We start from the raw sequence: 22568 nt of genomic DNA, 5'->3' as shown, positions 1-22568 counted from the left end.
TGAGGTGGCTGTAGAGTTTGAAGGGCTACTGACAAGTATTCTTGTAGAATTTGGAGGTGAAGTGCTGTCACTTTCTCATTTTGTTTATTGACTAGAAACTGTACCCCAAAACCATGCTCAAGGATCACTCCTGGCAGGACTTGCGGGACCATCAGTGATGCTAGGGATGGAGCCTGGGTTAGCCGGGAATAGGGCTGAAGTTGGTCATTCTGGGCAGTTCCAAACTCTAAACCCTCTGAGCCAGCAGGAGGCAGAACAGAAAGGTTGAAGATATGGTCTCCGTATGTCCAGTGGGCAGTAGGCAGCTAGGCCCAGAGCTTCTTCCTTCAGGGATTGACCTGGGGAAGGTCCCTCCCAATGTGGCATTTTCACCCTTACCTGCTCCTCAAAAGGCTAAAAAACAGAGCACAGGCTCTAGAGCTTGACTTCGACTCGGTCCTGGCTCTGTACACACTGGCTGTGCGATGCCAGGCCAGTCCCTTGGTCTCTCTGAGCCGGTTTCCCCCTGGGGAAATGGGATGAGGGGTGGGAGGCCTTTAGCTGTAGATCCTCTTGGGGTCAGTTTGGGGGCTGGGGACACAGGGATGGGAAGACAGTCATCACCACGTGACCTAGTGTTTATTTACAAAGAGGGGAGAAACGGACATTGGAGACCCAAGCACATTACAGACATGAAGTGAGAAACCCACATGTCTGCCTGCTTCTTCTCCGGCTCGGGGACCCCTCCTGACCCCACTTGGGATTTGTAGAAAAAGAGAGCTGACAATTTCCTGCCAGGGACTCTGTGCCTGGCTCACACCTGTGTGCCTGGGAGCCATCCAGGCCAGGATGGGATCAGTCGTTCAAGTCCAGGTCAAACTCTGGGTACAGCTCTTTGGTGGTGACACCCCGGATCATGGCTGGAAGGCAGAGAGGTGGGTTAAGGTTCTTAGCTCGAGGAAGGACCTGACCCAAGCTCACCTGCTCAGGTCCCTCAGCTGCACCCTTATGGCCCAAAGGAGTCCCCTTTGGGGTCCTGAGCTGGGGGCTGGACTAAGAGCAGGACAGTGATATCCTCTGTGTCTGGGATGCACGGATGAGGCCCAGCTCAGCGCTACCCCTGAGAGGAACAGTGCCCTGCTAGTCCGCCCTGTGGCTCACCGAGTTTCCCCAGCAGCATCTGCCCCACATCCTTGATGTCGTTGTACTCATGGAGCTGCGAGATGTGCTGGGCCAGTTCATCCTCACAGTAGCCGCTGGGAAGAATCATCAGGACTGAGCGTTTAGGACAGGAAGTGGGCAAGCACTGGTCTGTGTGCAGCCTACCCAGGATTGATCCCTGGTACCACCACCATCCCACAGCTCTGCAAGAGCAATCCCTGAGCACAGAGCCAGGAGGAAGCTCTGAGCACTGCTGGGTGTGACTCACAAATCATAAACACAAAAAAAACCCATAAGAATAAAAAGGAAGCCATGGCCCAGGGTCGAGTATGAGGCACCCAAGTCAACAGAAGTTCACAGGGCACCGGGGAGAGTTTGATGGGCTGAGCGGAGAGGCTCCCGAGCACCTCCAGGATCTATCAGGGAACACGGGGCAGAGAGAGGGAAAGAGAGAGAAACAGAAAAAAGGAGAGAGAGAGAGGAACAGAGAGAGAGAGACATGAGAGAGAGAATGCTACTCACAACCCAAGGAGGGAGGTCCCAGGCACACAGCAATGTGGACAGAGCCTGCTCCCAACGTCTTACATTACTGCAGGGATCTGCCCATCCCTCACCTAGCAAATGTCCCTTTGTCAGTCAGGCCCTGGGGTACAACCCTGGGGTTCATTCCTGACACTCCATGCCCCTGTGAAAGAGAAAAAGCAAGCCTAAAGGCTGCTTGGACTGGGGGCAGGAGCCGGCAATAAGGAAAAACCCAGGGACCACAGGGAGTTCCATCAACAATGACCCTCAGAAATGGGACAGAATCTATGCAGAGGCATAGAATGGAGACCCCAGGGAGGGTTCCCACAATCCTGAGACCCCTTAAGCCAATTCAGAGGCTGCTGAGAGACCCCAAGTCCAGCACCTCGGTTTCCACGCGGGCTCCTAGACACTCATCCAAAGTGATCTTCCATATGTGGGCCTGGACACTCACTCAGATTGGAGCTGGGCGATCTCCTGGTCTAGCTCCTCTTTCCTTTCCATCAGCTTCTCAATGTCCAGGTGTAGGGAAGCCTGGCCGGTGCCTTCAGCCTGGCCTGCCTTGGGAGAGGGCCGCTGAGACCCCAAAAGACATGAGGTCCCTCAGTCATAGTTCAGAACCTCCCAGAGGGTCCTGCAATAGCCACCCCACTCTGCTGAGTAAGTGACTTCCCCCACTCCAGAGATGACATTTCCCAGCTTCCTTGGGAATCCAACATGGCCAATAAAACTGTTTGTGAAACTGGGTCAGTAATGGAAGAGTCATGTATGGGCCTGTGCTTTCGCAGATAGTCCAACCTTTCTCTGGCTTTCTGGGTTTTGGTTTTAGGGTCACAGGCATCATTGCTCAAGGTTTATACTCTGGCTCAGTGTTCAGGGATGACTCCTGGTGTAATTTGGGGACCTTATGCAGTGCTGAGGATTGAACAGGGTCAGTTGTGTGCAAGGCAAATGCCCTACCCACTGTCTATCTCTCCAGATGCCTAAACCCAATTCTTTTTTTTTTTTGTTTGTTTTTGGGCCACACCCGGTAACACTCAGGGGTTACTCCTGGCTATGTGCTCAGAAGTTGCTCCTGGCTTGGGGGACCATATGGGACACCGGGGGATCGAACCCGCAGTCCGTCCAAGGCTGGCGCAGGCAAGGCAGGCACCTTACCTTTAGCGCCACCGCCCGGCTCTAAACCCAATTCTTTTTTTGTTTTTTGGGGGCCATACAGGTCCGATGCTCAGGGGTTATTCCTGGCTAAGAACTCCAAAACTGTGGCTGGTAGAGCTCAGGGGACCATATGGAATGTTGAGGATCAAACACAAGTTGGCAGAATGTATGGCAACTGCCCTACCCCTGTACAATCACTCCAGCTGTCCAAACCCAGTTCTAACTGAAGGGCCAAATAGGCCTTGAATTGACCTTAAGAGATGAGTCGGGGCCGGGCGGTGGCGCTAAAGGTAAGGTGCCTGCCTTGCCTGCGCTAGCCTTGGATGGACCGCGGTTCGATCCCCCGGTGTCCCATATGGTCCCCCAAGCCAGGAGCAACTTCTGAGCACATAGCCAGGAGTAACCCCTGAGCGTTACCGGGTGTGGCCCAAAAACCAAAAAAAAAAAAAAAAAAGGAAGAGATGAGTCAAATTTGCTTATTTTGCAGAGCCGGAATCAAGCCTAGGGCCCCTCACTTCCCCCGCAGAGCTCACAGCAAGCCTGAGAATGATGGTTTATTTAGCTGGATCCCTGTGACCACAGTTCAGTAGACCCATCTTCAGGAAATACATCAGATCAGTGTCACATGCAGTCCGGGAAGGGAACAAGGGAGAAGGGCCCTGCTTTCAACAGTCTGTCTCCAAGGAGGGAGCAAGCTGAGCTGCCGGGGGTTGCCGGTCAGAGACCCACGTTCCATCCCTGACAGCGCAGGTCTCCACAGTGTACATGGGCAGCCACTGAATTCTGAGGCTGCAAACCAGGATTCGCCTCTGAGTACTGTTGGGTATGGCCCCAAACCAAAAAATTAAATAATATAAAATGTGAATATGAAATAAATAAAAGTATAGAAAAAAGAAAAGTTCATTATAAATGAACTCATTTACAATGGTCACTCACGAAATATCTTTTATCCCAATGTTTTGTGAATGTCACCACTGGGCTGTTTCCTGTTCCTGTTTTCTTTCTTTTCTTTTTGGCACATCCCAGGAAGTGCTCAGGTCTTTGCATTGACTTTGCATTCAGGGATTACCTTGGAGGTATTACGGAATCACATAGGGGTGCTGGGAATCAAACCCAAGTCAGCTTCATGTAAACTGTGCAGTCACGCCAGCTCTCACAGCTTCCTTTTGGCTCTGTGATCAAGGATCAGTCCAGAAAAGACTTGGGGGAGCACAGGGTCACCTGCATATAAGTGCCATTTTGTTTGGTATTTTGGTCAAACTTGATGGTCCTCAGGGCTTACTTTTGGCTGAGCTCAGGGATCATTTTTGATGGGGTTCCAGAGATCCTCCATGGTATCAGGAGTGGAATAGGAATTAGGCACATGCATGGCAAGTAGCTTAAACCCTGCACTTTCTCTGTACTCAATTCGTAAGTCTGAAAGTACCTGGGAGGGGAAGGTTGGGGTAACCTGGTGGGTGTCTAAGAGGGAACAGAGATGCAAGCAGGAGTGAGGGGGTAAAGGGGGGAGAGAAAGTACATCGGGTAAGGAATTTGCCTTGCATGTGGCCGACCTGGGTTTATTCCCCAGCATCTCATATGGTCCCTTGAGCACCTCCAGGAGTGATTTCTAAACACAAAAGCAGAAGTAACCCCTGAGCATTGTCATGTGTGATCCCCCTCAAACCAAAACAGACAAAACCAAACCAAACCAAAACAAAAAGAAGCTGCAGTATGGAAGGACCTAGAAAAGTATTGCTTGGGACATAAATGATAGTACAGCAGCTAGGATGCTTACATTACATCCTGCTGACTTGGGTTCGATCTCCAGCACCCCATCTATCTTTAAAGTTAGATGGACAGGGCCGGAGCAATAGCACAGCGGCAGGGCATTTACCTTGCATGTGGCCAACACGAGACTGACCTCGGTTCAATCCCCAGCATCCTATATGGTCCCCCGAGCCTGCCAGGAGCGATTTCTGATCGCAGAGCCAGGAGTAACCTCTGAGCGCTGCTAGATATGGCCCCAAAACAAAAACAAAAAAAGGCAAAAGGAAAGGTCAACTGTTGGGGATGGGCCTAAGGTTCTGGTCCAGCACCCACCAACAGGAGGGTGGAAGGAAATGGAGATGGAGACATACTCACCGGGGATCGGAAGGTCCCACGGACACCTCTGGAAAGGCCTGGGTGAGTCCTGGAAAGGAAACGAGGAGATAGATTGGAGCACAAGGTGCTGGAGTGCAATTAGCATTGTGGGTGCGTGATGGAGCCGAACATAGTACCAGCGGGGTGCCTTCACCCAGCTGCCCCAAGTTCCATCCCGACACCCCATATGGTTTCCAGAATCTCCCTAGGAGTGACCTCTGAGAGTAGGGCCAGAAATAAGCCCTGAGGGTCCAGAGCGGTAGAGCAAGCGTAGGGCGTTTACCTTGTATTCTGCCAACTTAGGACGGACCTGGGTTCGATCCCCAGTGTCCCATATGGTCCCCCAAGCCAAGAGTGAGTTCTGAGCGCATAGCCAGGAGTAACCCCTGAGCATCGCCGGGAGTGGCCCCAAAACCAAAAAGACCCCCAAATAATCCTGATCATTGCAAAAAAGAAAACAACAGGGTGCAACCAGGGATGCACCAGCTAATTAATTGGCCACGGGACCGGGATCTGCTCTTAAGGGAGCCTCACCTGGAGGTATTCAGGGGCTACTGCTAGGAGGAGCAGGCGGTTCTGGGGGATCCAACACGACTCCTCGCATGCAGAAGATGGAGAGAACCAGTTAAAGTGATCTCTAGGGATTGCAAAAAATAGAGCTTTGCAGAGTTTGGCAAGGGTAGTGTATATCTTCCCCGCAGAAGACGCTCCTCGCTCACCCTCGGCGCCTGGGCGTTCGGGGTCCCCATCTAGGGGGAGTGTGCGATGCTGGGGGATCCAGGTTGGGGACCAGAGAGCATCCTTCAGGACCTGCCAGGTAGTGGTCCCTCTCCAAGCCGGAAGCGCCTCCGCCAAGCCCCGGCCACCGCTGCGCGCGCAGCCGACAAGTGGTGACGTCGACAGTTCCGCGTCAAACCAGGACTTCCGGGAGGCGGGTCGGGGCGTTCGCACTGGCCAATGGGATTAAAGAATACGGGCCACGCCCCGAGCTCCGCCAATGAAAAGTATGGCCCCGCCCCTCCTGGCCGCGCCCCGCGGCGACTCCGTGCGTCGCGTCGCGGGGCGCTTTTCTCGGACGCTCGGACGGAACTCGCGAGATGTTGCCCGAGTCCCCCTCCCCGAAGTTGAACATGGAAGAAACTCGGAAGATGAAGCTCGCCTCGGCCCGTAAGATGGTAAGAAAAAAAAAGAAATAAAAATAAATAAATAAAAGCGTTGAGACGTGGCTTCCCCCCCTCCCCGGCCACGGCCCAAGGCCCAACGGTGGCCGGCAGGGGTCAAAACGCGTTGCTCAAAGGCACCCTGGGGGGGGGGAGCCCCCTTGCCTGCCCCGGCCCGAGTCTTTCCGCCTGTCCCGCCCCCGGCTAACCCTCCCGGGGACTCCCTCCTGGTGACTTTGGTTGGGGACTCTCGGCTCACTCGTTATTTCAGCCCCCACCCCTCCTGCCACCCCCTGAACCCGACTCTGGGGCTCCCCTAAGACTCCCCCAGTTTAGGGTCCCGAATCCGGGGGGGCAGCCACAGTGCTCAGGAGTCAGGACGACCCTTTAGAACTGTCCTCTCTTCTTAGAACTCCTTAAGCGCCCCAAGTCTGCAAGCACCGAGAGTCTCAGGCCCTTTTTGGTTTCTGGTCCTGGGCCCTCAATTTCCAGTGGGGAAGTGATTAGGGTCCCTGAACCCCCTTACTGGAGGAGGCCACGGCTCTTAACTTGGATTTGAGAGTGTAGAAGGCACTGCCCACGTCTCTGTTTTGGGGCCACACCCAGCTGTGCTCGGGGATCACTCCTGATAGGAAGGACTTCAGGTTTCGGATCTAAGGGGGATCCGCCCAACCTACTGTACACACATCCCCCCCCCCCCAACACTTTCTCCAGGCCCTGGGTGATAATTTAGTTTGCATTTCTCCGATGTTTCTTAGTTTCCAGGTAATTTAGTATTTTCACCTGCTTTCTCACCGTCACATTCCAATTCTTGGGCCCTACTCAGAGCACTCTAGAGTCAGTTTGGAGGACAGATTCCTCCGGAAAGTGAACTTCAGAGCAGGCTCTGTGCCCTCCAAGTACCCTTCACCATACACACACATGTACTGCGAGAGTTTCAGAATTAATAGGGACTTGTGATACCCCATTCTGCTGACTTTTCATGAGACATAGCTTTAGATACTAGCATCTGTGGGTGAGGAGGGTTTGTGGCCTTTGGGGCTTATGCTGTTTAGGTTCCCTGGTCAGCTGGAGAAGACAAAGGGAGCTTCTGATCAAGGTGTAACCCTGATCCACTCCAGGACTTAAATTTAAATGTTCTCTTCTCTACTACGATCATGTCTGGTTTTGAATTTGAACCCCAGAATTTAGAGTTGGAACTATCAGTTAGACTCCATCAACCTGTGTCTTCAGCCACTGAAGCTCCCAGCCCCTTGCAGAGTTAGTGCCTCCCTGGGGCCAGTCGACTAGAATTTAGCAAGTAGGCTGTGAATATTAGTAGTTGACACATGCATTGCTTGCTTTTCTGCAGCTCCGGGACTATGAGATCAAGCACAACATTATTCCTGGCAAGAGCGGCAAGAAGAAGAAGATGTGCAGAGACAATGACCAGGACACTGCCACTGTTGAGGACCACCAGTTACCCAAAGGAGTAAGTCCTGTCTTGGGTGGCTTTCTAGGGTCCTGAGGGCTAGGGGAGGTTGTTTGTTCCAGGGATGTGGCAGGAGTGGTAAGGTAAGGGTTTTGGAAGGAGGGCCTCAGGATTGGACAGGAGTTTTGACCAGGAAGTTCTGCCTTTGAGAGAGTTAAAAGATGATGGTGGGTGTGTCCCTGGGCCACCAGCATGGTGAATGGGTTCAAGAAATTAGACTCTGATGTCTCCTCTGTCAGATGCTTTAGTCAGCAGATTGGGGCCTTTCAGACTGACCCACCACGGCCCCTCTTTGAGTGAACCCCTTGATTGGAAGTCTTGGCTCCTAAAATGAAGAAGGTTGTGGTGGTTAGGGGCCCCAATAAGAGGGACCCTAGGGCACAGTGAGAAGAGCCTGAGTTGGGACCCTGAGGTCAGGGACTCATCTGTTACCAGGCAAAGGTGCAGCCCTTTATTCTTTCCTGCGGGGTTTCTGTGCCCGGAACTGGGGTCTGCCCTGGCCCCCTACCCCCCCACCCGCCCCCCGGCCCCGATTACTTGGTCTCTCTCTGACTGCCCTCTTTCTCCCTGGCCCTTGTCTGCCCTGCCCTTCTCACTGCCTCTAGATTGAGGACATACTGGAGGTGCTGGTGTGCGACCTGAACCGTTCCAATGGGGTCGCGCTGTCCCCATTGGCCGAGTGGCAGGTGAGGCGGTGCTGGCCCTGCTGCCGTGCTCTCTGCCGCTCTGCATGCCTCAGGCCACTGCTTGTGTGTCGCTCTGCTTCTTCCTCGGCCTGTTTCTGCCGTGCCCTCTGCCCCTCTGCATGTGTGAGGCCGCAGTCCTGCTGCCCCACAGCTCATGTGTCGCTCTGGTGCCCTTTTAGCCTGTTCTTGCTGTGCTCTGGGCTCTTCTGTGCTGTTTGATTATTGGGTTTTCTTTTGTTAGTTTATTTATCTTCTTTTTTTTTTTACTCTACTCTTTAATGCCTGTCCACGGGGGCTGGAGAGAGAGAGAGAGAGAGTACAGCGGGTAGAGTACTTGAACCTGAGTTCAAGCCCTGAGCATCATCAGGAGTGATCCCTGAGCTCAGAGACAGGAGGAAGGCTTGAGAACTGCCTAGTGTAGCACAGAAAAAACACCCACACACAGAATAAGAAAAACCATCTGGGAGCAGGTGGCTATCACCTTAAGTGTTAAGGACAACTGGGGAATAGCTTCCGAGCAGGGGTGGTGCTTCTGCTTCTTAGACCTCAGTTGTGCTGCTAATGAGAGAAATGTATTCCCAGGCCTGATGTTCTGGGTCTCTGACCCTCAAAGGTCTCTGAAGCCTCCCTGGTAGTTTCTCACTTTACAAAGTGATGAATTTGGGACCTGACAACTAATATAGTAGGTAAGGCCTTTGACTGGCTTAGATTCCCCAGGACCCCCAAAGTCCTTCAAGCCCAGTTCAAGAGGGATATAAAAAGGCAGAACCAAGGTAAACCCTAAGCTAGATGGGTATGGGTCCCACACCAAATTGAAAACAAAGTGCTGAATTAGTTTTGGCTTGACAAAGAGGTGTGGGCCAGGAGAAGGGAGTGTGTGGGAGACAGGAGGGAGGTGAGTTTTTCAGAACTTTGCTGCCAGGAAGAAAGATTTCTTTTTTTTTTCTTTTTTTTGGTTTTTGGGTCACACCCGGCAGTGCTCAGGGGTTACTCCTGGCTGTCTGCTCAGAAATAGCTCCCGGCAGGCACGAGGGACCATATGGGACACCGGGATTTGAACCAACCACCTTTGGTCCTGGATCGGCTGTTTGCAGGCAAACGCCGCTGTGCTATCTCTCCGGGCCCAGGAAGAAAGATTTCTAAGCCAACTAATGAGTTGCTGGGACATTGGCTCTCTTTGTTCCATTTTGTTTTATTTTGTACCACACCCAGTAGTGCTCAGGGATTACTCCTGGCTCTGCGATCAGAATATACTCCTGGCAGACTGAAGGTACTGACCATAATGGATGCTAGGGTTCAGACCTGCGTCGGCCAGGTGCAAGGCTGGAGCCTTCCCTGCTGTGCTATGGCTCCAGCCAGGCTGGGTCTCTTTTCACTTTCCTAATCCATTTCACACTCAGCCCCCCTCATCTAAGTGAGGACCATTACCTGTCTCCCACTAGACTCCGGAACACAGAATGGGCAGGGGGAAGCCAGAGAGTGTCAGATGCCATTTCCCTGGGTGGGGTCTCATCCTCCACCGAGAGTCTGCGCCAATTCATCTTGACAGCAGCAATCTGTCTAGCCCAATGGCTGGGTTCTGAGACAAAGTCAGGACAGCCTTGGGGATACAGATCAGTGGAAGGGGTGGGGAGTGACTTTAAATAGGCAGCAGGCTGGAGGGTGTGCTGAGGATTGGGGTGGGGTCACTGGCATATGTGTGGCATGTAGTGGGCAGGGGACAGCCGAGTAGAGCAGGAGGCGGAGACCCCAGGTGGATGTGATGTCTCTGAGTGTGCTGTAGGCTTGTCTGCCACAGACTTCCTGGGAACTGCTGCCAGGTTAGGGGAGGAGGCTGGGCTGGATAGAGGAGGGTGGCATGGCATGGCCTGAAGCTTGCCAAGAGCAGCGCTCACACCCCAACACTCAGGTCTGTCAAGTTGCTGTGAGTCACTGGTGGATGCTTGCAGAGGAAGCCCAGGCCTGCAGGGAGGAGGTGCGCTGATATTCTGACTGCACCCATAAGTGTTCAGTCCTGCCTCTGCCCAATCCTGTGCTCCACACCCCATTTTCTGTCCTGGAATCAGAATCAGAACCAATGGTGTGAGACGAACAAAAAATAAAATAATTTGAGAGCTAAGAGCAATGATACAGTAGGAAGGGCGCTGGCCTTGCACAAGGCTGACCTGGGTTGGATTCCCGGTTAGATCCTCGTAGGGTTTCCTGAGCCCAGCCAGGAGTAACCTCTGAGTATTACCAGAAGGGGCTCAAAAACCAAAAAGGAAAAAGAAGAAAATCATTTTAGTGGAATGTGGGGCCTGAGGAAAGAGGCTGAGGATTCCTACACTCCAGAATCGGCTGCAGATTCCTGGGTGGAAGGACTTGGCACTCAGAGAGAGCAGCGCTCACAAGTGGGTTCAAGGCCTCCAACTGATCAATGTTTCCCTCCTGCAAGCCTGCTTGGACCAAAGCCAAGAGGCCTGGAGAGACCTAGAGGTCCCAGGGCTGGGGCGCCCAACTCCTCCAAAGCTCAGTGGTCCTGCCCTTCCCTCTTTCCTCTGTGACCGTATTTGTGACAGCACAAGCCCAGAGGTCACCACCCACAGGCTGACCTGGTATGGCTCTGAGGGGGCAGTCGATTTGGGGGCTCCAAAGCTAGATATGAGGGACTCTTGTGAGCCAGACTCCCTTCTCCTTGAGAGAAGGCAGTGACTTACTGAGGGCCAGCCAGGCTGAGTGTGGAGTGTGAGCTGGAGAGGCAGGGGATGCCTTGGGTCAAGCATGTGGGTGGAGAGGGGTGGAGGTGGGGGGCTATCTCTAGCTTCCTGCTGTCTCAGTCCCAGGGATATAGCTGAGGGGGACCCATCTTCCCTTGCAGTGCTCAGGAGGTTTCTGGTGGGGAGGTGGAAGACGTGGAAGTGGCCTTGGATATTTCTTTCTCTCTCTCTTTCTGCCTTCAGCTGTCAGGAGAGGCTTCTAGAATCTTCTGGCTGCTTCTGCCCCAGCAAAGGTCTGAGCAGGCAGCATCTCTGGGGAGGAGAAAGAGCAGGAGAAAGGCCAGGCGCTTCTGGGCTGATGTGCCTGGGCCTGGCAGACACTTGGGAGACGCTGCCTACCCAGAGCTCTGGAGGCTGCCAGTGCATGGAATCCCTGGGAGCAGACCCCAGTGTGCAGACAAGAGGGTGGGCGGGCAGATGCCCCTGCTTTGAGCCCGAGCGTGAGCAACTGTCTTGGCTGCAGCTTCCCATACCCCTTTTTTGCACCCCTGCAACCCAGAAACTGGGAGCCCGCCTTCCTGCCTGACCCTTCCCTACTCTCTTCTATGACAGGAACCTACAGACCAAGCCCCTCAGCCAGCTGGTGTGGATGACACTCCGTCCCCAAGTGTCCCATCGACCCCTCCCCGGGACCCCACCGCCACAGCAGCTCAGGTTGGTCTCGCCAAGCCTCCCCTCAGTCCTGCCTCCAGGCACAATCAGCTCTTCCTTGAGGTTTGGGGGGGGGGGGGCTGCAGGCCGTGGGCATGAGCTTGCCTGCTGCCCCAAGGAGCCTGTTTACCAGAAGTGAAGACCATTACCTGTCTCCCACTAGACTCCTGGAACACAGAACGGGCAGGGGGAAGCCAGAGCGTCAGATGCCATTTCCCTGGGTGGGGTCTCATCCTCCACCGAGAGTCTGCGCCAGCTCTCTCAGAAATTGAACGGACTGATTTCTGAGGTACTATGAAGGTTCCCCAGTGGGAGGAAGTGGGGAGTGTCTGTGGGAGAGAAACTGAGACCAAGCCGTATGCAGGAAGAGGCCAGGAGCATCAGGGCTGTGTGTGGCTAGTTATTATCCCTCCCTGAGCAGTGGGGGCTAGACAAATGACAGGGTTCTAGGAAGAACCCAACAGTGGGTGCCTCGGGAACAGGGTGGGGGTAGAGAAGATCCTGAAGGCGTTTGCCCCAGGGGGTTTCCTGGTGGAATGGTCAAGTAGGCAGAAAAGGCACCTGGCTGGTGGGTGGGCAGCGAGTCTATGTAGCCTCAGTGATTCCTGCTCTGATCCCCCAGCCATCACCCTGTGTGAAAGGCCAAGGTGTCATGTCCCCAGCAAGCCTGAAAAACCTGGAGGTAAGTGGGCTTGACCCCTGGGTCCTCCAGCCACCCCAAAGCCTGCAAACAAAACACCTCAACTCTCCCACATTGGGTGAGGGTGACCCCATGTGGGAAGGCTCTAGGGAGGAAAACCAGCTCCCAAGTGGAGACAGGGATCCCCTGCCTGTGAAGAAATCCCAGATACCCCTAAACCCACTAAACCCTAATATCCCACCCTCTTTGCCCCATACCTCCCTTCCCCCGATGTGCCTCAGAGTCGGTATCAGGAAATCTCACTGGCCCTGGACAAGAGCAACACGGAGAAAAAAGATCTTACCAGCCAGATCCTTGAATTGGTGAGCACACATGCTAGCTTGAGCCCATTTCCCCTGGGAATTCTAGACAGTGGGTGCTGGTTCCCTTTCAGATAAGGAACCCTGGCACATGCTGTCCCCAGATTTGTCTCCCGGAGTCCCCCAAACTCACTAGGTCTCTTTGTCCAAGAAGGAAGCTCAGACTGACTCAGCCACACACTGAGGCTTTGGTCTCAGTCCCTGAGGCAGAATCAGTGGGTGTCAGGGCCTCTCTTTCCATTCGCAGGCTTGGGTAGGTGCACAGGAACTCTCTGGACTGAAGGACCCTTCCTGACCCCTTTTGTATTTTGGGGACCTGCATTCCACTCCCAGTGCTGCCTTTCAGCTCCCACAGAGCTCTGTGACCCAGAGCTCTTGGGAGCTGTACACGGGGAATGACTCAAATCACAGAAGGGGCCATCTTATTTTATTCTTCATGTCACAGAGGGAGTGACAGGAATTGGGGCTCAGAACTTATTCTGGCTCTAGCTCAGGGATGTCTACTGGGAACTGGGGACTTGTGTGAAGCAGGGGATTGACCCTGACCAGTACGTGCCTGCTGTGTTGTCCTTTTGGGCTTGGAGAAGTGTCCACTTAAACTTCTGACCTCCCTGTGGTTAGGGACGACTGTTGGGAGGGCCCCCCAGCCACCATCCTCAGTCACCCTCTCTGCCTCTCTCCACAGCAACAGCAGCACCAGTGTGCAGTGGATCAGCTAGAAAAGGTGCTGGTTTGTGGGAACCCTGGCACCCTCTTTCCCTGTTGCTGCTCCCAGTTATCGACCCCACTCCCACCAGCCTAGACTCGCCCTCTCCTGGGGAAGCCTAGAATCTGCCTCACTTAGGACCTTGATGTGCTTGAGTGGAGCTCAGGCTTCCTCCTGGGTCTGTGCTGGGCATCACTCCTGATATGCCCGGAAACCTTATGTGTTGGCCAGCTTCCCCAGTGCCTTCCCCGCTGTCCTGTTTCACTGATCCCCACCTTGGTCTTGAGATGGGTTCCTGGTGGCCAGGGTCGGGGTCCATGGGTCTGCTTCAGCACTGCCCTCCAGTAAGGAATATGGCCCCCTCTGCCCACAGGAGAAGAAGGAGTTCGAGCAGAAACTGGCCAAAGAACAAGGGTCGCTGCGTGAGCAGTTACAGGTGTGTGGCCTATATGGCTCCTCGATCCCAGAATCCTCCCCACCTCTCGCGTTCTTGTCCTTACTCTAGTGTGCCTGCCACAGGTTCACATTCAGACCATCGGGATCCTGGTGTCGGAGAAGTCGGACCTGTACGCGGCCCTGACCCACACTCAGCAGGCTGTGAAGCAGAAGACAGGTGAGCCCCGCCATCCCTCCTGCCTGCTCTCCCCTGCCCGTGGGGCCACGCAGCTCATCTCTGTCCTGCAGGGGAATGTGAGGACATCACCAAGAAACTGCACGCATCCCGGCAGCGCGTGGGCGACCTGGAGCGCACCCTCTCAGCCCTGGCCACGCAGCAGAAGCAGGACGAGAAGGTGAGGGCCCTGCCACCCACAGCCTGGGAAAGGCACCAGAAAGGGCCAGAGCTGGAACCAAGCTGCCCCCCTTTGCTGAAAGGGAGCACAGCGCCCCTGGTGGCCATAAGAGGAGGCAGATGGGAGTGGGCCCCAGCAACCCTCCAGGCCCAGATAGGGACCTGCCCTGTGCCCATTGCTTTGGGCCTAGGCCACAGAAGAGCATCTGGAATGTGAAGGCCCAGGGCAAGGCTGAAGAACGTTCTGGGGCACGAGTGGGTGCAACAGCTTCCTCCAAAGTCCCAGAAAAAGACTAGGGCACACAAGCCTCTTTGTTGAGTTTTCTGGGTCCAGGAGATGGCCCGGAGTCCTCACCTGCCTCTTGTCTCCTGGGCACTGAGTCTGGAGCACGATGTGGGGACACAGCAGGGCAGCTGTGTGCACTGGGAAGCCATGGTGGTGTCATCTGGGAGCGCCCACTTGCCCCGTCCTGATGTCCCCCTTCTGGATTTGCAGCACAACAAGGATTTAACCAAGGAAAGAGATGATCTGAAGACGGAATTATTTCAGAAAAAGTACGAGGGTTTCAGGGTAGCCCGGGGTCAGCTCACAGCCTATGGTGAGGGTCTGAGGAGCTCAGACAGGTCCTGGCTGGCCCTGATCTTGCTCTTGGCCCTGCTGCCCCAGCAAAGGTGTGCAGGACCTGCAGGATCTGGTCAGTGAGCTCCAGGAGAAGCTGCGTGAGGCGCAAGCGGAGACGGACAACACCCGGCAGAGTGCGGTCGACCTGCAGAAGAAGCTGGAAATGACAGAGATGCTGCTGCTGCAGGTGATTTGGGGCTGGGTTGGAGGGGGGGGGGGGTCCTGATCCTGGCACTGACCCTGTGGGCCCACTGGGGCCTAGCCCTGTCTGCCTGGTTTCACCCCCTCTGCTCTCCCCTCCAGTTCACTGGCCCAACAGCAGCATCGGACAGTGACCCTCAGGTCGCTGATGCGCTCGGGGAGAAAAAGCAGATGGAAAAAGAAATTGAGGAGGTGAGGCTGGGAAAGTGGAGTGAGGCAGTACATGAGAACCCGCAGTGTTGAAGGGGCCTGACCAGGAATGTTCTACAGCTGAAGAGGCTGCTAAAGCAGTTGCAAGTGGAGCGAGACCAGCACATGGAACAGATCAAGGCCCAGGATGAATTTTGGCAACAGAGAGTCCAGCAGGCATTAGAGCAGGTACCACGAGAGCTGGGCCCCTCAGGGACTGGGCAGTGCCAAGGGTGGGGCGCACACTTTCTCTATATGTTCCCCAGCATGTTATTGACTTATTTGGGGAATGGAGCTGGGCCATCCCTGGCATTGCTGTGGGTCTTTCCATTTTGTGTGTGTATGTGTGTGTGTGTGTGTGTGTGTGTGTGTGTGTGTGTGTTTTGGGGTCACACCCAGCAGTGCTCAGGAGTTACTCCTGGCTCTGTACTCAGAAGTTACTCCTGGCAGGCTCGGTGGATCTATGGAATACAGGTTCGTCCTGTATTGGCCACATGCAAAGCAGACGCCTTACTGCTATGCTATTGCTCCGGCCCATATTGTGGGTCTTTCCTGCTCTGTGCTTTGGAGTGACCTTGGCAAACCCAAGAATTCTTGGTTTCATTCCGGGATCCAAGCAGGGTCAGTGGAAAAGTCTTAAACTGGGACCACTGTGATGCACAGCAGGTTAAAAGTTTGCCTTACACACTCCAGAACCTACGTTTGATATCTGTTATTCATAGGGTTCCTCAATCCCCCCAGGATTAATTTCTGAGCACAGAGCCTGGAGTAACTCTGGAACATCTCTGGGTGTGCTCTTTCCCTCAAAAAAAAAAAAAAGACCTAGGTTGGGCCCAACTTTACCACCCTGATATAATCCTGTGCTTTGGGCAGAGTGCAATATTGAAGGAAGAAAACGGAAAGAACATCACATACATTCAAGAGTTGGAAGCCCGCATGGCCAACCTAAAGGCCCAGTTGGGTGAGTGACTGGGGGTCCCAGGGCTGTGGGGTTGGGTTTCAACTGGGCCAAGGAGCGGTGCAGCAGGAGTTTGCAATGCCCTGGGAAGGGGCCTGTGGTAGGCAGATAGAAGCGTGAGCAGGAGCTGGGCAAATCCTGCTGCCTCTGGGCACCTCTGTGTCATCATTGGTATGGTGGATGCTGGCAAGCGAGGGGGCATCATCCCTCCCCAGAATATTTTAGCATCAAAAAACTGAGACTCCAGGCTGGAAAGATAGCACAGTGGTAGGACATTTGCCTTGCATGCGGTCAACTCAGGACGGACCAGGTTCAATCCCTGGTATTCCATATGGTCCCCAGAGTCTGTCAGGAATGATTTTATTTTTGGTCACACCTAGCGGCGCTCAGGAATTACTACTACTGGCTCTGTGCTCAAAAGTTGCTCCTGGAAGGCTTGGGGACCACATGGTATGCCATATTTGAACTGGGGTCTCTCTTGTGTTGGCCGAGTGCAAGATAGATGCCTTACCGCTGTGCTATCAGTTCAGCCCCCAGGAGTGATTTCTGAGCACAGAGCTGGGAGTAACCCCTGAGAGTCGGTGGGTGTGGCCAAAAAAAAAAAAAAAGAAAGAAAAGAAAGAAGAGCCTGAGCATTGCACAAGTAGTAAGGCATCTGCCTTGCTCATGCTAGCCCAGGATGGACTGCGGTTTGATTCTCTGGCATCCCATATAGTCCCCCAAGCGAGGAGCGATTTCTGAGTGCATAGCCAGGAGTAACCCCTGAGCATCACCGGAAGTGCCCCAAAATAACAACAAAAAGAAACACTGAGACTCCTGTCTGGAGAGAGGGAGCCCTCTCCTCTTCTGCCCCTTCCCTAAACTATATCAGGGGGCTCAATGAACTGTGAAGGGAAAGGATGTTTTTTTAAAGGACTTGAAATGGGCAGGCAGAGTGGTAACACAGGAGTGGGGCGTTTGCCTTGGTTGTAGCCAACCTTGAACAGATCAGGTTCAATCCCTGATATCCCCATATGGTCCCCTGAGCCTTTCAGGAGTGAATTCTATGCTCAGAGCCAGGAGTAACTCCTAGTGCTACCGGGTGTGACCAAAAAAAAAAAAAAGAGTACTTGAAACATCAGAGCAGAGAAGGGATCAGCCCACTCAGATGCGGGCAAAGGAACCCCAAGTTAGGTGCTAGTGCGGGGAGCTGCAGGGAGTCCAAAGAATTTCACTGTTGGCTCCCTCCTTCAGAGGCTCCGGCCCCTCAGGAGCCCCCTGTGAGGCCCACTGGGCTCTCGGAGATGGAAGAAGAGCTGCAGGCAGAGGCCAGGAGGCTGCAGGAAGAGCTGGCAAGCCTGGCCCAGCAGCTGCAGGCGCAGGTCCTGGACAACCAGAACCTGAGCCAGCTGAATGCCGAGCAGGGCCAGCGCCTCCTGCAGCTGGAGCGCGAGGCCGAGGTGTGGACTGAGCAGGCCGAGGCGCGCAGCCGCATCCTGGAGACCATGGAGAACGACCGCACCACCATCACGCGCGCCCTGGCCCAGAACCGCGAGCTCAAGCAGCAGCTGGCCGAGCTCCAGGACGGATTCGTGAAGCTGGTATGGCCCTGCATACCCGCCCGCCCCACCTTCCTCCTGCTCTCTTGTGGGGACAGATCCTCGCCTAGAGATTGGGTTTATACAGTGGAGGGGCTGTTGAGGCTCAAGGAGAGGCCCTGGAGGCCCAGGGCCCTGCCTAGATGGTGGGAGGGAGGCGGGAGGCATCTCCAGGGCAGGGTGGCGCTGACCTGACAGGCCCCTCTCTGCAGAGCAATGAGAACATGGAAGTGACATGCTCCTTACAAACTGAGCAGCATGCCAAGGACCAGTTGGCAGAGAAGCTCGGCAAGATGCATGAGAAATTGGCAGAGATGAAGGAGACGGTACGCAGGGTCCCGCAGGGGGCAGGTGGAGGGACTGCCGGAGCCAGGTTAGCACATAGACCTTCAAGTCCTGTCTGGGGTAGAGACCTGTGATGTCCTTGTGATATTTAGGATCTCAGCTGGGGCTACGGTCAGGGTCAAGGCTGAGGCAGGGAGCAAAAATGTGACCCAAGGAGTGATGACACGGGGACTCTCCTGTCACTCATAACCCACAGCAGCAGCTCAGGCGCCTCAGTGCCAGGGCAGGTTCCTGGGAGGAGGGGTGGGCATGAGGCAGGGGAGGCCCCATTCAGGCCCAGAGTGGGACTCTGAGGGGCCTGTAGGGTACAGGGCACCCCAGGTGCTGCACCTTTTCCGAAGTCTCCTGGCCCTGGTTCGGCCCTCCTGCCCCTACCCTCATGCCTGTGTGGTGGCCACAGGTGGAGCTGAAGGACACCGAGGCGCAGTCCCTGCAGCAGCAGCGGGACCAGTATCTGGGCCACCTGCAGCAGTACGTGGCCGCCTACCAGCAGCTGGTCGCTGAGAAGGAGCAACTGCACCAGCAGGTGCTACTGCAGAACCAGCACCTAGACCGGCTGCAGCACGAGCAAACTCAGGCCAAGGACGACCTGGACGAGGCCCAGGAGGAGCTGAAGGAGGCCCAGGTGAGAGGAATGTAAGCCCAGGCCACAGATTGCAGCCAGCTCCCTGGTCCTTTTCTCATGCTCTTCCCTCCCTCACCTTTAGGGACTCCTGAAGACCACCCAGGAGCAGAAACAGCAGCTCCAGTCGCAGCTGACAGCACTGCTGATGCCAGTGAAGGGTGAGGGCAGGTCCCAGGAGGGAGGAGCCGCCTTGGGAGGTCGGGCGCAGTTCTACATAGGGAGGAGAGGCAAGGCCCCACTGCAGGTCCCTGTTTTCCCTGGGGTGTCTGAGGCCCTGGGGCTCCTTCACAGAAAGTGAATTGGAAGAGGAAGAAGTGGAAAGTGACCCAAGGAAGCTGAGTCTGCCGGACGACCTGGAAACTAGAGAGGCCATGGTGAGCCTGAACCCCGTCCTTGGCTCTGAACCCCAGTCCGTGGCTCTTGGTTTGCTTCCCCGTCCCACCCAGGAGCCGAGGGAGGGGTTCTACCCAGGATACCCCTGCAAGCACCCCATGGCTTCTGTTCCCTCAGCTGGAGTTCTGCAACTCGGCCTTAGCAGAGGCAGACAGGGAGCGGGCCAGCCTGCGTGAGCAGCTGAGGCAGGAGAGAGCCAAGAACCAGTGTCTGGCCCAAACCGGGGCAGCCTCGAAGCTTTGGCTAGAGCAGGAGGCCACAGTGCCCCACACCGGGGGCCCCACTGTGCCCCAGGAGACACACGTGGCCCTGAAGGAGGCCATGGATTTGTTGCAAGTGAGCAGGGGTCCCTGAAGGTTAAGGGGGGAGGGACATTCATGCCCTGGCCCAGCTGAGCCTGCTGTCCCGGCTCCAGGCTCGCTTTGCGCAAATCATGCAAGAGAAGGTGGAGCTGAAGGAGCGTGTGGAAGAATTAGAGCATCGCTGCGTCCAGCTCTCAGGGGAGACAGAAACGATCGGTGAGTGGGGAGCGCAGGAGCTGCCCTGCCCATGGGGATCAGGCCCTGCCCCTGAGCCTGCCACTCTCCCTCTCTCTGTAGGGGAGTATATCACCCTCTACCACAACCAGAGGGCCGTGCTGAAGGCGCGGCACCGGGAGAAGGAGGAGTACATTACCCGCCTGGCACAGGACAAGGAGAACCTGAAGGTGGGCCGACCCCTGGGGCAGGCCTGGGGGTGGGCAGACAGGGCCGGGTGCTCAGTGCCGCCCCCTGCAGGTGCAACTGATGGAGCTGCAGGAGCTGGTGTTGATGCTGGTTAAGGACAGTTACTCCGCCCCAGGCACAAAGCCCCCCACCACAGTGCCCCTTGCCGGCAGCATGGCCGGCACCCCAGAAGGTAGGGAGAGCCTTGGAGGGTCCTGTGGGTGGCCAGCGGGGAGGGACATCCTGGCACTCGGTCTCTCTCTCTCCAAAGAAATCGCACAGGAGAGCAGCCCTGCCTCCGTGGAGCTGAGCCCCGCAGGGCCCCCAGCCGAGCCCTCGCCCACCACCAACCCCACGGCCTTGAAGATCATGCAGCTGCTGAGAGACATGCAGAACTGTAAGGAGCAGGCCGGCCTGGGCTCTGCGCCTTGCTCCCCCTGTATCCCCTTTTTCTACAAGGCTGATGAGAACGACCAAGTGAAGATCACCATGATCTAGCTCCAGCCCACTCCTCCCTGCCCTCCTCCTCTGCTTCTTTCTGCTGAGGAAGGAAGGGAAAGACTGTAGTGCTTCTGCGGGGAAATAAGGACAGACACGTCCCTCAGCGTTCTGGTGCTTCACCCTAGCAATGACCGTGAGTGAGGCCAAAGGCACCAGCCCTACAGGCAAACAGCCAAACAGCGTGGCCTGTTGAGATGAGCCTGGTGTTTGGTCTGTTGACATGTCCTACAAAAAGTGCCTCCTCTGTCTTTCAAAGGGTGAGCAGCGAAAGTAGGGAAGAAATGCTGAGGAAAACTATGGAAGGGAGACAAACCCTGGCATCATGAAGGGCTTGATGATACTGCCCACAACCCAAAAACTAGACTGCAGTCATCCCTTGGACTTCATTCCCCCAACACTAACCCACATGTATTTGGGAGTCAAAAATGTCCCTAATTCTAGACTTCAGAGGTTCCTGAAGGCAAAATCATCCACTCTAGGCCATAGTAGAGATGGAATAGAAAACCCCCCTGTCCGTAATTCGGCCTCGGGAAGAAACTGACCAGAAATTCCCACCTCTGCCCCGCCGCGTCCCCATTTGTCTACTCAAATGTTCAGCTTCTAGAAAAGCCAAGGTCAAAACTGGAGGTTGATTGCCCTTATGGAGAGCCAAGGTACGCCTCTCTGAGCATTTTACTTACCATTATGTCTGGTGTGGCTGGACGGAGGACAGTAAGTTGCTTTCTTTGCGCACAGCACCCTGGCTTCCATCTTCAGCACCCCTTCTAGTCCCTGAGTACAGCTGAGAGTGAGCCCTGAGAACCAAGCCAGGATTAAGCCTTGAGCACTGCTAAGTGTGATCCAAAAACCAAAACAGGACAAAAACTTGGTCCAGGAGGTCAGAGAAGAGGCTCTTGAGACAATTCAGTGCTCTGCAGGTCCAAGTCTATTCTTTAGAGCACTGGACTCCTGAGCACAAAGCCAGGAGTAACCTTGAGACACCCCCATACCAAAAAGAAAGCAAATTTAGCACAGGCACAGGGGCTTGGTAAGACTTGGAGATACTGGAGGGTGTGGAGGCACCCAATGCCTTAGAGAGACCCTCCTTCAGAGGGCCTCACCCCAAAAAGGCACTTTGGGGGCAAACAGGCCCCCCCTTTGGCCCAGGTCATAGCTGGGCCATACCTAGACTTTAGCCTATGGGCTGCCATGGCCCAGAAAGGTCTGAGCTGGGAGCGCCCTATCCCAGGACAGATTGTCTTGCGGGAGGCACCCAAGGAGTGGGTTGCTGACAGGGGCTGAGTTCTAGGCACTACTGGGGTGAGGGCAACTAATTTATTGGTGGCAGAGGACAGGGAGGGAGGAGGGGATGGACTGCTGTCCCCGAGACTCACTGTCCTATTTCCACTTGGGTTTCAATAAATGGATGTGGATCCATCCTAGGGCTATGTGTGTGTCACTGGGCAGGCTGAGTCCTGCTTGCAAAGGGCACTTGCAGTCAAGGCTCGACGACACCTGGGGCCGGAGCAATAGTAGAGCTGTAGGGTGTTTGCTTTGCACGGACCTGGTTCGATTCCTGGCATCCCATATGGTTCCCCAAGCCTGCCAGGAGCGATTTCTGAGCACAGAGCCAACAGTAACCCCTGAGTGCTGCTGGGTGTGACCCAAAAACTAAAACAACAAAAATCAAGGCTCAACACCTTGGTGGGGTGCTCAGGTTGGACAACAGATGGCACCACCCCAAGAATGCTGCCTTCAGGTCCAGGCCCTTTCCTGGCCCGGCCTCCCTCTCTGGTGGCTGTTACCCCTCTCCAGTGGCCCCCAAGGTTTCCATCTGTTCACCCTCCCCCCCTCACCCGAGTGGCTAGAGCAGATTTTACAGTTGAGACCAGGAACCTCTAGGCCTGTCTTGTACTGGCCTAAAAGGATGGGACCTTCTTCCTAGCCTTGTGCTCCAGTGTTGAACCCTGGGCAACCCCTAAACACCCCAGATAACACAAGCCCACAGACATTTCTTTCCTATCATTCAGAAATAGATTTTATTCTCAGATGAGAGCAAGACAGAGCGAAGTCAGAGATCCGGTCAGATGGCTGCATAGCAGTGGGGGCTGGCTGGCCTCAGGGCTGGGAGGACCAGGGTCTCATGAGGGGTCACTGTCCCTGCTGCTCTGATAATTGGTCCAGTCAGTGGTGCAGCTGGTGCCCAAGACCCAGGTAGATATTTACTGCTCTTGAGCCTGCTGGGTTCCACTCATGTGTCCTCTAGAACTTGTCCTTGCTCTGCTCATCGTATCCTGTCACTCCTGAACTG

General features: G+C 55.0%; 2 protein-coding genes across 2 annotated transcripts; one reads left to right on the top strand and one right to left on the bottom strand.

The window, feature by feature from the left end:
• Nucleotides 1–599: 599 nt before the first annotated feature.
• SWI5 (SWI5 homologous recombination repair protein) lies at nt 600–5848 on the bottom strand (the record flags this gene model as incomplete). Its single annotated transcript, XM_049773815.1, has 5 exons — nt 600–899; nt 1141–1235; nt 2117–2238; nt 4945–4993; nt 5664–5848. Coding segments are annotated over 5 exons (516 nt in total), but the record flags the coding sequence as incomplete, so codon positions are not given.
• Nucleotides 5849–5984: 136 nt separating this feature from the next.
• Nucleotides 5985–21694, top strand: LOC126009604 (golgin subfamily A member 2-like). The gene is made up of 26 exons (XM_049774132.1): nt 5985–6119; nt 7456–7575; nt 8181–8261; nt 11570–11671; nt 11832–11957; nt 12291–12350; nt 12590–12670; nt 13353–13391; nt 13747–13809; nt 13893–13986; nt 14058–14164; nt 14660–14718; nt 14831–14972; nt 15089–15178; nt 15257–15364; nt 16049–16136; nt 17367–17713; nt 17923–18036; nt 18456–18680; nt 18763–18838; nt 18972–19054; nt 19191–19409; nt 19489–19591; nt 19673–19779; nt 19850–19970; nt 20049–21694. Exons 1-26 carry the CDS (start codon nt 6042–6044, stop codon nt 20273–20275), a joined length of 3060 nt encoding a protein of 1019 aa, XP_049630089.1. The 5' UTR covers nt 5985–6041; the 3' UTR covers nt 20276–21694.
• Nucleotides 21695–22568: the final 874 nt, after the last annotated feature.

Source organism: Suncus etruscus, chromosome 5 (genome assembly GCF_024139225.1).
Source record: "Suncus etruscus isolate mSunEtr1 chromosome 5, mSunEtr1.pri.cur, whole genome shotgun sequence".
Taxonomy (NCBI): Eukaryota; Metazoa; Chordata; class Mammalia; order Eulipotyphla; family Soricidae; genus Suncus; species Suncus etruscus.
This window is presented reverse-complemented; position numbering and strand designations above follow the sequence as displayed.

What these genes read in the sequence shown, in the direction of transcription:
- LOC126009604 (XM_049774132.1), top strand. Translation starts at nt 6,042, where the DNA reads ATGTTGCCCGAGTCCCCCTCCCCGAAGTTGAACATGGAAGAAACTCGG. An exon ending in GGCTGTGAAGCAGAAGACAG is followed by an intron (nt 13,987 to 14,057) that starts GTGAGCCCCGCC and finishes TCTGTCCTGCAG; the next exon opens with GGGAATGTGAGGACATCACC. An exon ending in TGGAAAAAGAAATTGAGGAG is followed by an intron (nt 15,179 to 15,256) that starts GTGAGGCTGGGA and finishes AATGTTCTACAG; the next exon opens with CTGAAGAGGCTGCTAAAGCA.